This window comes from Lactuca serriola, chromosome 8 (genome assembly GCF_051521515.1).
Source record: "Lactuca serriola cultivar US96UC23 chromosome 8, Lser_US96UC23_V15, whole genome shotgun sequence".
In the NCBI taxonomy this organism is placed as follows: Eukaryota; Viridiplantae; Streptophyta; class Magnoliopsida; order Asterales; family Asteraceae; genus Lactuca; species Lactuca serriola.
This window is the reverse complement of record NC_136415.1, coordinates 120,428,291-120,444,253: the sequence shown is the minus strand read 5'-3', so window position 1 is coordinate 120,444,253 and position 15,963 is coordinate 120,428,291. Positions and strand designations below refer to the sequence as shown.

General features: G+C 34.8%; 2 protein-coding genes across 2 annotated transcripts; both read right to left on the bottom strand.

Annotated features, from left to right (window-relative positions):
- Positions 1–808: 808 nt before the first annotated feature.
- LOC145070412 (Pentatricopeptide repeat (PPR) superfamily protein) lies at positions 809–3,049 on the bottom strand. Its single transcript, XM_079017356.1, has 2 exons — positions 2,364–3,049; positions 809–2,289 (listed from the first exon to the last, which is right to left on the bottom strand). Exons 1-2 carry the CDS (start codon positions 2,881–2,883, stop codon positions 845–847), a joined length of 1,965 nt encoding a protein of 654 aa, XP_078873482.1. The 5' UTR covers positions 2,884–3,049; the 3' UTR covers positions 809–844.
- A 2,652-nt stretch (positions 3,050–5,701) lies between these two features.
- Positions 5,702–7,885, bottom strand: LOC145070575 (Cornichon family protein). Its single transcript, XM_079017519.1, has 4 exons — positions 7,640–7,885; positions 6,397–6,578; positions 6,166–6,288; positions 5,702–6,044 (listed from the first exon to the last, which is right to left on the bottom strand). The coding sequence occupies exons 1-4, from the start codon at positions 7,712–7,714 to the stop codon at positions 5,972–5,974; spliced, it is 453 nt and encodes a 150-aa protein (XP_078873645.1). The 5' UTR covers positions 7,715–7,885; the 3' UTR covers positions 5,702–5,971.
- Positions 7,886–15,963: the final 8,078 nt, after the last annotated feature.

Sequence of the window (15,963 nt, the reverse complement as noted above, 5' to 3'; positions counted from 1 at the left end):
CAAATGTATTAACTAGGGTTATAGTTTGTGCTTTGTGATTCGTTTGAGATTTTCCATGATTGGAAGTAAGATATCATCTGGTATTTTATAATAATTGTAATGACACTATATATTTTTCAATATATGCATTAAAGCTCAATAGGCCATATTACAAAGAGGTTCGCGGTGGAGGTTCGCGGTGAACTGACTGTCTACAGTTTTAGACATAAATTTTGGGATGTCACATCTCCCATGACCCTATGGCCGACCTCTCCACAACAAAGTAAAGTACGACACCTCGTCCCAAAAAGAAGCTCATATGGAGGTGCACCAATGTTTGAATGATTGTTGTTGTAAATAAATAAATAAAACGTCAGTTAGGCGAAAGTAGGAGTCTCAACTCCCGCCGAAATCAATGACACAAGCCCTCAGCATATCCTTCAATCGTCTAAATAATTCACTTTGACCATCAGTCAATCAATGACACAAACCCTCAACATATCCTTCAACCATCTAAATAATTCACTCACTCTCACTATTAGGGTGAACAGTTTCTAACATATATAGCCTTAGATTTAGTTATTACAAAATGAACTCTAACACATTCTTAAATTAGATATCCTTTAATCGTCTAAATAATTCATTCACTCTAACCATTAGACCATTAGGGTGAACAGTTTCTAACATATATAGCCTTAGATTTAGTTATTACAAAATGAACTCTAACACATTCTTAAATTAGATATAACAAACAAACAATCCTAAAATTTGTTTCATTGGTCACTACACAAACAAAATTCTGATTCATTTTATATCTATATAGAACAAATTTTCATAATAAGAGCAACCACAAACTATATTCATTTTACCAATAATCTCCACATGAACAAACACCATTAACAATATGATGAAACCGATTTTTATCCCTCATAAACACTTCCCTTTCACAAACTCGAGACACAACTTTTGCAAAATTATGACAATCAACACACACCCGAAGATTCTTCATGATCCTAATCGCCTTCCCTTTAGGACTAAAAATCAACCCAAATGCCAATGCCAATTTTTCACTATGTCCTAAAACTATCTTCTCTTTCTGTTCATCATCCACATCATATAAAACACGACTCAAATCAGGAAAATATCCGTTTTCTTTAAGTTTTACTAATAACTCTTTCATTTTACCATAAACCACCTCCATTTTGGGGTGTGATTGATCCCCTGAATGAAACGTATGAAGTGTTTGATCAATTTCAATCCAACTTTTTCCTGGATCTTTTGCCACAGCCTTTAAACTCATCAAATTTCTTATCATTCTCACATCATCCCATCTCCCTTTAGAAGCAAATAAATTAGAAAGAATCACATAATTCCCAGGATTTTCAGGCTCTATTTCTAATAACCGATTACCAACAATTTCACCAATATCAACATTTGAATGCACCAAACAAGCCCCCAATAAAGAACCCAAAATGGCAGCATTTGGCTCAAGAGGCATATTTTTAATAAATTCAAATGCTTTTTCTACTTTACCTGAACGACCTAACAAGTCAACTACACATCCATAATGTTCAATATCAGGGACAACACCGTCTTTTTCTGTAAGCATTTCATCAAACACTTGTAACCCTTTATTTTCCATCTCTCCGTGACTACAACCTGATAATATAGCCAAGAATGTAACTTTATCCGGTTTCACTTGGTTTTCTTTCCTCATGAGTTCAAAAAGCTTAGCCACTTCTCTACCCATTCCATGTTTACTGTATCCCACAAGCATCGCGTTCCATGAAATAACGCTTCTTTCAGACATTTTATCGAACACCCTTCTTGCGTAACTTAGTTGACCACATTTCGTGTACATGTCAATCAGAGAGTTTTCAAGAATCACATAGAAGGGAAGTTTAGACCGAAGGACATGACTGTGAATTTGCCTACCTGTTTCATATGCTGCAAGTCCAGATACTGCAGTTAAAACACTAGCGTAGGTAACATAGTTTGAAGCCATTCCTTCCTTCTGAAACCTATGGAACAGCTTCAAGGCGTCTTCATCAAGACCCAATTGGGCATAGCCTGAGATAATGGCTGTGCAACAAACAACATCTCTTTCTGGTAGGTCTTCAAAAACAAGACGGGCTTCATGGATTTCACCAGCCTTAGCATACATATCAAGGAGGGAAGATCCGACATATAAATGAGATTCAAAATTGTTTTTGATTGTAAGATTGTGGATTTGTCTTCCATGCTCAAGCCCATAAACTCCGGTGCAACAAGTGAGGGCAGTTGAAAACGTGTGCTCATTTGGCTCAGTACCTACAAGAACAATATGCTATCAGAAACAGAGAATACGAGTGACATATCACAGTTGCAAATGTGTACAAGAATACCTGATTGTAACATCCTCACAAGAAGATTCAATGCTTCAGAGGTGTACCCTCTCTTCGAATAAGCTGACATCAAACCTGTCCAGGAAACCACATTCCTATCAGGCATTTCATCAAACACCTGTCGAGCATCCGATAAATAATCACATTTATTGTACAAAACAAGCAACCTTGTTCCAAGATACACGGGCGGTTTGTACTGAGTTTTGATCATGTGGGCATGAACCCTCTGACCACCTCTCAGAGATTTCTGTTTTACACACTCATTTAAAAGAGTGTCGTACTCTTGGAAATTTATTTGAAGGCCTAATCTGGACATATCTGTCAGGGCATAGTTGAGGTCACCATTGGAACACAAAATCTGTAAATTGGTTGATAACTCTTGTGGGATAGAAGAAGAAGAAGAAGAAGAAGAAGAAGAAGCAAGTTGGCGGGTGAAGGGAAATGAAAGTGGATAGAATTCACGTCTAAGAACATCGGAGAAAATGTTGATTTTTAGGCGCATCTTGCAGGTGCATAACATATTGAAGGAGGAGGGTAAAGATGCGATATTTGTAAAAATTTAAAGTACGGGGCGGTTTCATTTCATTACAAGTTACAACAATCTATCAGCCAGATGCTTGAAGCCGATCAAAACACTGAAACACATTGAGCTTTACGATTAGAGTGTCTTCGATTTGTTGATTTTAAGGGGTGGTTGGCTTAGGTTTATGTTTAAAGTCAAAAATCACCTTTTTAAGTTTTTACACAAAGAAAAGTAACTTTTTTAAGTTTTTATGAACTTTTTGAAAAAGTCATTAAAGAACTATACACAAAGAAAATGAACTTTTTGAAAAAGTTATCAAAAAGAACTTTTGGGAGTTTGAAAAGCTAAGTCAAACATTTTTCGCAAAAAAAAAATTAAATTAAATTCAAAAAATTGTTTTTTTGTTGTGACTTCCAATAGCCTTTTTAAGGATAAATTCAAAAGTTAAGAAATACGACTCAAACATTTTTTATAAACAATTTTTATATTTACTCTCTCAAAAGCTAAAGCTAAAAATAATTTTTATAAAAAGAACTTTTAAATTTAAAAAGTAATCTCAAACACCTATTTAATGGATACACACATATTATGCATATGATATATCTATAATTTATATAATATTTTCATAAAATACACTGAATTTTATAGAATTCAAAAAAAATATATTATAAAACCTAATTTATGACATTTATTTAAGGACGAAAGAAAATCATTGAAAAGTTCAATAACCATCCACCATTAAACTCCAAAATAACATCTTATAATGATAAACTTTAATTAAATGAATGTTAACTATGTAAAGTATGTATAGTGAATACTATTACACATCCAAATATGGTTTAACTTCTATGGATTTTGATTTGAGTTAATCTGATGGTATATTCTTTTATAAATAGGTTGTACATTGATTGTGTTTTTAAAGCAATTATATTTAGAAAGATTGTTACCTGATGTAAACACCAAATGACCCATTGCTAAAGTTTTGGTTTGATTTTGAAGATCAAAATAACACATATATGATTTGTTTCTATGACTTGTTTGTCCTAAGTATCAAATAGAAAGATTGTTACCGTTCAAAATTGATTAATTTTATCCTAATGAATTCTTAAAATGACATTATACTATTCAGAGCAAATCTTCAAAATTATATTGCAGATGTACGTTGAGATGCATGAAATAATAACTTGAACAGAATTAAAAATTTGGCAAAGATGATACCGAAAACACACAAGTTTACAAAATATCTGGTTGTATTCTTTATACTAAAATTATTGGTTATGTTTAGATTGCAACATCCACCATGAAGCATGTATTATTAAGGGAAAATGACTTGTAAGGGTAACGAAGTATTAGACTTGTACAAAAAATACCAATGAACTTTTTTTGTATACATATCACCAATCAACTATAGCTTTTGTATACATATAACCATTAAATTTCACCTTTGTTCAAAAAATACCATTATGTTACCGGTAATAGTAGGTCACCAGCCACGTAACATGCCACGTGGCATGCTATGTGGCTGCTGGCGTGGATTTTATTGTATATTATGTACACATTATACCATTAAACTATTTTTTGTACACATTATACCATTAAACTTTTTTTTTGTGTACATTTTACCATTAAACTTTTTGTACACATTTTACCATTAATCTTATATAATTTATTCAAAAAATATCATTTCAAAAAATACATATTTTTACATAAAATGGGTTTTACATCACCTATTGTGACTCCCTGATTTTGTAAGGTTTGGGGGAAACGGTTTGTTTTTTACAATGATACTAAGGACTTTCTTTTACAACTACATTGTGAATTTATGTAGGTCATACATCAATTGAAACCCACAAGGTTTGAACTTGAGACTTTTATTTGGAGCGGCGAAGAAATACTCAATTGCTCATTATTTTAGCTAATGTCTAGTAAACATATTCTTATAAGTCATTTTTTTAGGAAACTACGTTTGAGGCACACTTATAAACTCATGAAACATTTTGTATATGTTACCTTATTATAATGCCCCCTCTTCTTGATTATGGTTGATGATTAAAAAAGTGCATTGAAATTATATCGTTGTTTACCGATAGGAAAATGACTTATAATGATATGTTTACTAAAATTTAGAAAATCAGTAAAATCCACATCAGGTGATGGGAAACCTACTTTTATGTAATGATATGTATTTTTTGAAATGATATTTTTTTCAATAATTTATATAACATTAATGGTAAAATGTACAAAAAAAAGTTTAATGGTATAATGTGTACAAAAAATAGTTTAATGGTATAATATGTACATAATAAATAGTAAAATTCACGTCAGCAACCACATGGCATGCCACGTGACATGCTACGTGGCTAATGACCTATTATTATCGGTAATATAATGGTATTTTTTGAACAACGGCGAAGTTTAATGGTCATATGTGTACAAAAGCTATAGTTGATTGGTGATATGTGTACAAAAAAAAGTTCAATGGTATTTTTTGTACAACTCTAATACTTTCTTACCCTTACAAGTCATTTTCCCTATTATTAATAATGAAGTTGATATAAAACGAATTTTGTAACGAGATGACAGATTAGAATCAGATGATCAACTCTATGTTATGCTTTGATTTGCAGTGGCAAAAATCCCTAGGCTTTTACTCCAACTTATGAAGTAATTAAATACCCTAGTTTATGTTCATGAAATACCCTAGTTTTTCTATCATCCATATTTCCGAAGTAATTAAAGATTAAAAGGAGATTGATAACCGATTTGACTAGTTTTTACTAATTAGATTAAACAAATGGAAGTTAAACAAGGGAACTTAAACCAAGCAATATCGATTTCTTTTTCAAAATGAGAACTTAACATGGACGGATTTCAAAACATACGTAATCTGTTAACAATGATACATGGAACAACTTCGATGGAATCCACTTTGTTGTGGGCCCATAAACCAACAACCTCAAAAACAACATTGTACCTTAGCAACAAACAAACACTACTAAAATCTTACAAAAACCTGAAGGATCTTTTAGGAACCACATTCTGCCCCCATAAAAATTACAACTAATGTTACAAATTACCAAATAAATCAAAATATTCCAAATAAATGTACACCTTCTTCATCATCATCTATCAAATTGTTCACAACCTCTATTACCAACCTGCACAATTACAACATCTGTCAGCAACAACAGAATAAACAATTTAAAAAGTATAAATCTCTAAATTTTTAATACAAGAGTATGAAAAAAATGTATTTAAGAGATAAAAAAAACATCTGACCTGATAATGATTAGAACAAATAGAAGCAAATAAAAAGCAAGCTTCACAATTCGGTACTTCTTTTCAGCATCAATGGATCTAAAAACTTCAGTTACATCAATAAGATGTCGTCTTTTTGAGTATCTGAAACAGACCAAAATACAAAAGTTGGAAATCATAGAATTCATGAAACAAATATACATATCATTATAATATAAGTAAACCTGAGTAGATGAGCAAAATAGAACTTACAACATGGCACTATATATAGTAATGGGGAGTGTAAGTATGAACATGAACCAATGCCCTGTTACAAGAAAAAGACCACAAAATACACCATGGATCAACATCTCTGGAATTACCACAGCATTAATTCGAGATGATGAGTCATATGGGTTCATGTAGTCAGCTTCCAAATCTGTTAGGCACACAATCTACAATTTAAAGAGCATTAGAAACATCTATCAAAAAAATAATTGTATGAAAATCTTGTGGCAATCAGGAAAGAAATAAAAGAAAACCATGTGTAACATCCTAAAGTTTGAAATTTATTGTAATGAATATGATCTTGAGTGATAGATAATATTGGGAAAACTTAATGTTGGTTGTATAGATTGTTGATGTGAACATGAGAAGCAATACACAAGCATATGAGTGATTATGTAAGTTTGAGGAGCTATTTTTGTCAAATGGCCGTTGTTTTGTGGCAAAAAAAGGTGAATTAGAGGAAAAGTTATTGATAATTTTGAGTTATTTGAGGCTTCGAGTCAAACTTGCTCTATTAAACTTAGTTTTACTTTTAATAGATCTTGATTTCATGTAGATTGGGTGTAGTTGTTGGAAGTGAGTAGTGTAGAAAGATATTAAAAACTTGGAGATGATGTTTAGTTAGTGATTTCAGCTCAAACATGCCAAAATGAAACATTTATGAAGGATTAGAATTTAGGTTTTAATGTTGGAAATCTTAAACCTTGATCTAGATTTTGGGGGCATTTAAGTGTTATAAAGATGATAAGATACTGGAAATTTGGGATAATATACATGTGTTGATGTTTTGTTAGTGATTAATTAAAGACTCTTTATGTTAATTAACATGCTATCACACAACACACATTTGCAAGGTCATAGGTACAAGTCGCAACTGTACAACCAATTAATCAAAGACCACCATGGTTCTATGTTGATTCGAAGGTTATGAAAGAGTCTCTTTTGAACATTGGAAAACGTCTAATGTATTACATGCCAGCAAAAACTAGTAAACCAATGGCTTCTATTGTGAAAATTGAAACGCTGTAAAGAGGAATATGCACATTATGCTGTGGACAACAACTGTTATTTACTGATAGACCAGAAAGGGGGAAAGCTGAAAATCAAAACCCTACAGCCAAATCGGGTAATTAGAAATTCATTAGCTTGACTTAGGATCAGCACGATATTTCTGATCAAACGCGTGAAGCATTACAGAGGTAGAGTGCAGAAGGTGACGATGTAGTACCTGATATAGATTAGCGGCAATGAGGGATATGTTCAGTATAAAGAAGATGACCCACAGAATCACTTCCCACGCCATTAACGCAGCAGAGGCTGAATCGAGGAACAGGAGCACCCAACCTCAGACAAATATGAAGGGAAACCTTCTCGTTTGTAAAAGGGATGAATGATCGAAACCCTGTTTCCGTTTCTAAAGAACAGTGTTTCAGTAAAAGTAGAGAAAACTGTGTGTATGGTGGAGGGCTGATTACATTTTCATAAATAATATTAGTAAAAATGACTTAGACCATCTCCAATGCATTGAAGTAGTAAGAGTTCATCGATTGACACATCAGCATTCCACTAACTATACTATTTAACCCATTAAACTCTACACTCCATTAAACTCTTAAGAGTTCAATGGATTCCACATCACCATTTTAGTTTCTTTTTCATAAATAATATTAATAAATAAAACTAAAATATTACATTAATTAAATGTTATTTTCAATATAAATAGTTATATTAAATTGATAAAGAAAAAAATCTCTAACATAAATTGTATATTAAATTGAGAAACAAAAAAAATAAATAAATAAATAAGTGCATGACACCGTTCAATGGGGATTGAACTCCCCATTCAATACACTCTACCTGCAATGCATTTTTAATCCATTGAATGTCACATCACCATCTTTTTTATCCATTAAACTCTTCATTCAATCCCATTGGGGATGGCCTTAGGAGACTTGAGACGATTAAAGTTTTAAATTTATTTAAAAAATATCATTCAACATATGTTCAGAAAACAACATAAAATACATGTTTTTTTCAAAAACACCATCTCATGGTTTTGGGCATTTTATATGTTTAACCCCTAACCTTTTTATTTTTAATTTGACGGTCTATAGTGTTTATATTTACTTTGTCTTAAAAAACTAACATATCCTTATTAATTTTATTTAACATTTATTTTTATTGTTTGTTAATTATTTATACAATTGATATATTTATAATAAATAACAACATAAATTATATAAATAATTAATAAGTAATAAAAATAATGTTAAATGAAAGTAATAAGGGTATATTGTCTTTTTAACTCGATTAGGGTCCGAAGTCAAAACAAATTTAAACTGTAAGGACCATCTCAGTTGAGAAAAAAAATTAAACGCTAAACATGTAAGTTACTTCCAACCATAGAGATATTGTTTTTTGAACATAACATTTATTTCAGTAGTGTTTTTTGAACATATATCTTAGTGTAATGGTGATTTTTGAGCATATAATACTTGAATGGTTCTTTTTAAATGAATTTGAAACATTGATGGTCTCCTAAGTCGTTTTCTCATAATAGTAAGATCGATAGTGCTAAAAAATGATATAAAATCCCTCTACCATTTTATTCCAATTTATGTCTCGTGTCTCGACATTTTTTTTACGCGAACATATAAAATTTTCCCAAAAATATTTTTCGTGTTTTTTCCTCTCTCTCTCTCTCTCTCTCTCTATATATATATATATATATATATATATAGAGAGAGAGAGAGAGAGAGAGAGATTTATTTTCTTGAAACTTGGGACGTGTTCGATACGGAGTGTTTGTAAGCTTATAGTTTCTAGCATTTAACAAAACGCTCCAAATCTAAATCTTACTTCATGTAGCGTTTAACAAAACGTTATCAGTTAGAAGTTACTCGCTACCCGCTACAAGCTATTTTTGTCGAACATGCCATTGGTCTCTTTCCAATGTCCACAAACATTAAAGATAGATTTCCACACCAATTTATATGGCTTTGAAAATAACAACAAAAAATATCAGAACTTGTTTCATGAGTATTTTTGGTATTCTAACTTAGGCAATGGTTTAAAATTACCATAACTAAAGTAATTCTCACATAAGTCTATAAGGTTCTCTAACTACATAACATCAAAATCAAAATGGTCATTCAATTACAACCAACCTCTAAAATTATGTTTTTTCAAAGGCCTTAATATTTAGGTCAACTTCAATGAACCTCTAAAACACTAATTTAGAGGTCATTTTTATTCAAATCAACCTTCAAAAATCACACAATTTTTGTGTGGGACTCTTTTTTAACACCAAATATAGATGCCAAAATAGGAAAGCCTTTAAAAACTAGGTTGGATTGCAATCACTAAATTTGTGTTAAATAATCATAATTTTGGTGTTTGTGGTTGGATAAGTTCTTCACCTTCATATTTGGTGTTAGAATGGAGTTTGCACAAAAAATGATGTTAAATTCGAAGGTTGATTGGAGGATTCTTGGCCTCCATAACACAAAAATGATGTTAAATGTTTGACGGCTGGAGTTGCTTTGAGGGTATATTCTTTACATATATATTAAAAAGCGATGTCACATCAACATCACTTCATCTTCGTCACATCCCTACTACGACACCACAAACCCTTGGAAATGACCATCACTCCATATCACTAATATATATGTTTTTTTTATATCGTATTAAATAAAAATACATAATTTTCAAAACCAACAAAAATATTTTACTAATTAAAAAAAATATATATTACATTAAAAAACTTAAATTACAAATTAAAAATACATAAAATTAAAACATAGAAATTTAATCTTACATTACTACTAAAAATATATATAAATTAAAACCTATATGGATGGATAAAAAATATAGAAACTAATCGTCGTATTTTTCACGGACCTTTTGTAGAAGTTTTAAAAAATTTTGAAAATTTTCCCGCACGATTCCGTTTGGGGCTCTGTGTTCAAAATTTTAAGATCAGTAAGTATTATTTTTTGGAGACAAGCTTCCTCCGTTTTTTTAACTTTCTTTCGAGAAAATTTAAATGTTTATTTTTTTTTTCTAAAAGTACGTCATCGGTCTTCTTTGTTGCAGACGACGATGTCGCACGTATAGCTTTGTCCTTTCTTATCGTTCGATGAAGTAGGGCTTACTGTGAACCCTCCCATCGGTCTCATCGAAGTCAACATTGATGTCTAGGCCAAAACTCACATCCGACTCAAATGTTATCAACCTTTTGTTAGAGTTCCTAGGCGATTCCGAAAGTGATTCTGGATTAAGGACCCATTTTAGACCATCACGACAAACTAGCCATATTTTTAGGTGGTTGAATGATTTATCCCCGTTAGCAATCATTAATTTTCGGGATGCAGTTGATAAAATGTTGAAATTGTTGCTCCCACTTTTTTGCATAATTTTTTTAGATTTTAAAAAATTGTCATTAATTCATTGCAAATTGTTTGTATGTCACACCATTTTCTATTGATTGTTTCGTACGTTCGATAGGGACACTTTCCCATTATCCATGTGAAAGACAAGTAAAACATGATTCCAAAAACGTTATTATGATTGTGCACTGTAAAGAGACTTGTAATTCATATTTTATTCACTGATTACACAGGTACATAAATAGGGATTTGTACAAAAGGTAAGTCAAAAATTAGAGACTATATATGGAATGATTGTAATCTAAATATAGAGAAATATATATACAATCGATGCTTGATCATAATTGGCGATTCTCCTTGATGCGCCCCCGCAAGATGGAGGATCTGTCAGTGACTCCAATCTTGGACCTGAGTTTCAGAAAGTGTGCTTGTCCTAATGGTTTGGTGATAGCATCAGCAAGTTGATCAATAGTATGAATGTGTTGAACTTTGAGGGTGTCAACAACTACTTGTTCACGAACAAAATGATAGCCCAAAGCGACATGTTTCATACATGGGTGATATACTGGATTTGCACAGAGATAAGTAGCATCCGTGTTGTCATAGTGGAGGGGTGATGAATGGGAGATAGGTACACCAAGTTCACGAATAATATTTTTAACACATGATAGCTCAACTGTTGCATTAGCCATAACTTTGTACTTGACTTCAGTCGAAGATTTAGAGACAGACTTTTAGCGAGAAGATCACCAGGAGATAATATTTTTACCATGGTAAATGAGATGCACCGTTGTAAAGCACCCTTTGGTGTAAACTCTGCCCCAATCAGAGTCCGAGAAGGTGGTGAGCTCCAAGGGGGAGTGACGATGAAAGTAAAGGCCAAGGTGTATAATACCTTTTAAATGGTGAAGCAGACGTTTAAGGGATCGCCAATGTACATCAGATGGATCATGCATGAAATGTGACAGTTTGTTGACAGCAAAGGAGTCGTTAAGACGAGTAAAAGCAATATATTAGAGAGTGCCAACAAGTTTGCGGTATGGTGCAGAAAAAACTTTGGGAGCTCCATCATCTTCGGTAAGTGTAAAAGGTATGCATAAAGGCGTTGTTACTTTATCCATTTTAAATTGAGTAAGAATGTCACAAATGTGAGCATGCCATGATAGAAAAAGTCCATACTTCATGGGAATAATTTCAACCCCCAAAAAATGATTGAGGTTACCAAGATCTTGATTGAGAACCTGTGAGCAAGCATGTCTACAAACTTGTTAATGAAAGATGGATTATTCCCGGTGAGAAAAATATCATCAACATAAACGATGAAATAACACATCATACCTGTACAGTTGTAAACAAATAAATAAGCATCAACTTGTGATTTGCGGAAACCATTCTCATGGAGAAACGAGGTTTGGGTTAAATACCATGCACATGGCACTTGTTTGAGGCCATAGAGTGATTTTCAAAGCTTGAAAATGTGATTGGGTAGTCAGAGTTGATAGAGCCTGGTGGTTGAGCCATGTATACCTCTTCATGTAGTATGTCATGGAAAAAAGTGTTGTTCACATCTAGTTGCATGAGAGTCTAATAATTGGAGAGAGCAAGGGAAAGAACCGTGTGTATTGTAACTGGTTTGGTTATATGGCTGAAAGTTTCAAAGTAGTCTTTCCCATACTATTGTAGAAAACCTTTGGCTACAAGACAAGTTTTGTATTTTTTTTCTATAGTACCATCAAGGTGTCTTTTAATACAAAAAACCCACTTTCAGCCGATGGGAGGATGAGAAATTGGAGGAACTAGCTCCCTCATGGTATTGTAAATCAAAGCATTGTATTCATCTTCCATTGCTTGATGTCATAGAGGATATCTGGAAGCTTGGGTATGAGTGGTCGATTCAAGGCTAGCGGGAATAGGATGAACTGTTGTGTTGTTGATAAAATATAAATTAAAATATTTAGAGTTGGGTTTGCGTAGGCGAGTAGTACGATTGGGAGATTTATTTGGTGATAGAGGCGACGATGGAATGGGGGAAGGTGATGATTGAGGTTCATCGGGTGATTAGGGAGAGCTGGAGGCCAATTCAGAGATGGTAGGAGAGGCCGAATCAGAGATGATTGGGGAGGCTGGTTTGGAAGGTGAAGGGATAATGGGAGTGAGAGGAGTGGTGGTGGGGTTGACTGTATTGGTAGGGTTTGGAGGGGAAGGGGCAGAGGGTAAAGATGTAAGTGTGAAGAACTCATATGTAGCTGGAAGAGTGGATTTTGTGGAAGGAAAAACTTTGTAAAGGAAATGGTTGGTGACAAACTCAACATGCCGGGAGTGATAAATACGGTGGGTGTCAAGATGATAGTGATGGGTTTTGAGCATTCTAACACTTCCTAAGTGTACATGCAACCCTAATAAACCTTGGATCTATGTTTGTCTAAGATACATGCAAATAATTATTTTTCCAAGGTTCATATCCTAACTAGCATGACATGGGGAACTTGAATCAAATAAAGCTAGTAGAAATACTTACCTTGTAGTTGTAGTTGATTCCTTGGAGTTTTAGAGCCTAGCACCAATAGTGTGGATGCCTCAAATGGAAATCACAAATCACCAAAAACTTGGAACTTTGAGAGAATAGTCACTACTATCTTGAAATCGGCCCTCACCTCAACAAGTGTCAACTAGTGTTCACTAGCTAGATTTCAAGAACCAAAGCCTCCTTTATATAGTGTGGTGGATTAGGGTTACATCCATGTAAACCCTAATACCCATGTCTCTTCATTTCCATGAGATCCATGGGTTAAAGCTCCATGGAGTATCCATGGACTTTTCCATGAAAGCCTAGCCCATTCCAAATAAGCCTTAGCCCACACTATATAAATATAGAAGCCCATATTTAATTAGTAATATCTTTGATCTCTAAATTAATCCTAGATTAATTATAGATCAATACTAATTAAATACTATGATCTTATATTAATATATTAGAACTTATAATATATTAATAAATCATAACTTGTACTATTCTCAACAGATTATCCATAAATTCTTCGGTGAAGTGCAACCCAAATGGACCATGCCGGGTCGAGTCAAGTACATACCAAATATAGTTATGGACTTAGACACTATATCCAACAGTCTCCTACTTGGATAAGTCTAATAACTATAGTTGCAAGTATGACTTCAGGAACCGATCAACAATCGTAGCTCTTTAAACTCTGTTGAACTAGAACGCGCCATTTTAGATAAGTGATCATATAATCCTCTGTTCTAGATATGAGTCAGACAAATACATGGAACATGGTCTTACTTATTGCCCAACATTTGTTTCCCGATTTCCGATTTGTTTGACATAGAACTTAACTGAACACATCAATTTAGTTCTGACCAGGCCCGGTACATAGGTCAAAACAAAATCATCGAGGGGCCCAGATATCAGCTTCTAATCCAAGAGGGAACAGATAAACTTCGACTCATATGTTTGTTCTACCACTCATTGAATTATACACAAAGGCACGTTTTATAACATCGAATTTGTAACACCCAAAGTTTTGAAGGCCAAGAAAGGAAAGAAAACCTTAATGTTAAGGGGCGACTCGGCAAGTCCAAGGAGGAACTCGGCGAGTCAGAGCGGGATCCGGGTCGAGGAGTAAGTGACCGACTCGGCGAGTCGGCCAAGGTGACTCGGCGAGTCTGGTCTGTACGTGGAAAACCCTAAATTTGGGACTTGGAGCCTATATAAACGTCTTAATCTCCTTCTTAGGGTTCCTTACTGCCTCTTTAGCCCTGGATACCAAACCCTATCCGCCATATCCCCTATTTGAGCCTTGGAAGGTGCATTAAAGCTTGGAAAAGGAAGAAGGAACTTGGAGGAGCAAGAAGGGGCTATAGATATGGGATTGTGAGTTCATTCTGAGCACTTGGAGGTAATAAACTAGTTCCTGGACCCTTTTTGCACCTAGATCTATGTGTGGTTGTTGGGGCTCTTTAGCCATATTGATATTATTTTGAGTTAGAAGTCGGATCTGGAGTTGCTACTTCAGATCCAAGTGTGTTATGGACTGGAGAAGCATAAAGTATCAGCCCTTGAGTCGATTTTGAAGCCCCTTGGCCTTAAACCCTAGTTTATGGTGCTTTTTGCCTAGATCTCCATCTCTACACGTAAAGTTTGCAACTTTACGTGGGGAATACGCTTGGGAAGGGTAGATCTACAGTTTGGAGTCCATGCATGACTCAAAAGTCCTTTGTATGTATGTAGATCTGAATGAACTCGGCGAGTCCTTCGAGTGGACTCGGCGGGTAGCATGAAGATGAGGAGGAGCTCGACGAGTGGGATGAACGGCTCGTCGAGTCGGTTGATGATGGGCATGAACTCGGCGAGTTGGAGGAACAACTCGACGAGTTGGATGAAGATTGCCTAGCACTCGGCGAGTCTGTTCTTGGACTCGGAGAGTATGGTCGCGAAGCCCCAAACCCTTCGAGTTGAGACTCGAATCAGTGAGACGGGTGAAGACTCAGCGAGTTGGTCAGGTCAGGACTCGGTGATCATTGGACTCGGCGAGTCATGGACTGACTCGACGAGTCATGTCGCGAATAGAAGGACCCTGAGTATGTGAACTCGGCGAGCCAGTAAGTGGACTCGGCGAGTAGGGTTGACCTGGAAAGGTTGACTTTGACCAGGACTTTGTCTTAGACCAGAATTGTCTTGGTTAACTGTCGAGGGTCGGTCATACTAAGTGTTGCATTGATATTGATAGCTCGGGAAGCTAGTAGAGCAGGAGTTCAGTGAGTGGTCGGGCAGCAGCTAGTGGGTTCATCAGCCAGTTCAGCCAGTACAGGTGAGTTTCCCTTTGTATAAATGGGTCTACGGCCACAATGCCGGCCCATGTAGTTATGAATAGAAGAGCCGGGGGTTAGCCCTAGGCACAGTATGCTGGTATGATATTCGGGACGAGGTCCAATGATAAAGGGCGGGTGCCCAAGGAATGGTTTATGTGGTAGTTTATATTTGATGTTTGTGTGATACTTGTATGTGCCTGGTAGGGAGGTGAGTGTGGGCGAGGTCCCGTATCTCACCAATAGCAGAGTGTGGATGGTGTTCCACATCTCAGTAGCAGCAGAGCAGGGGCGAGGCCCAAGTTAGGGAAGGAGTGAGGGTGGGTTGGGCCCGTAC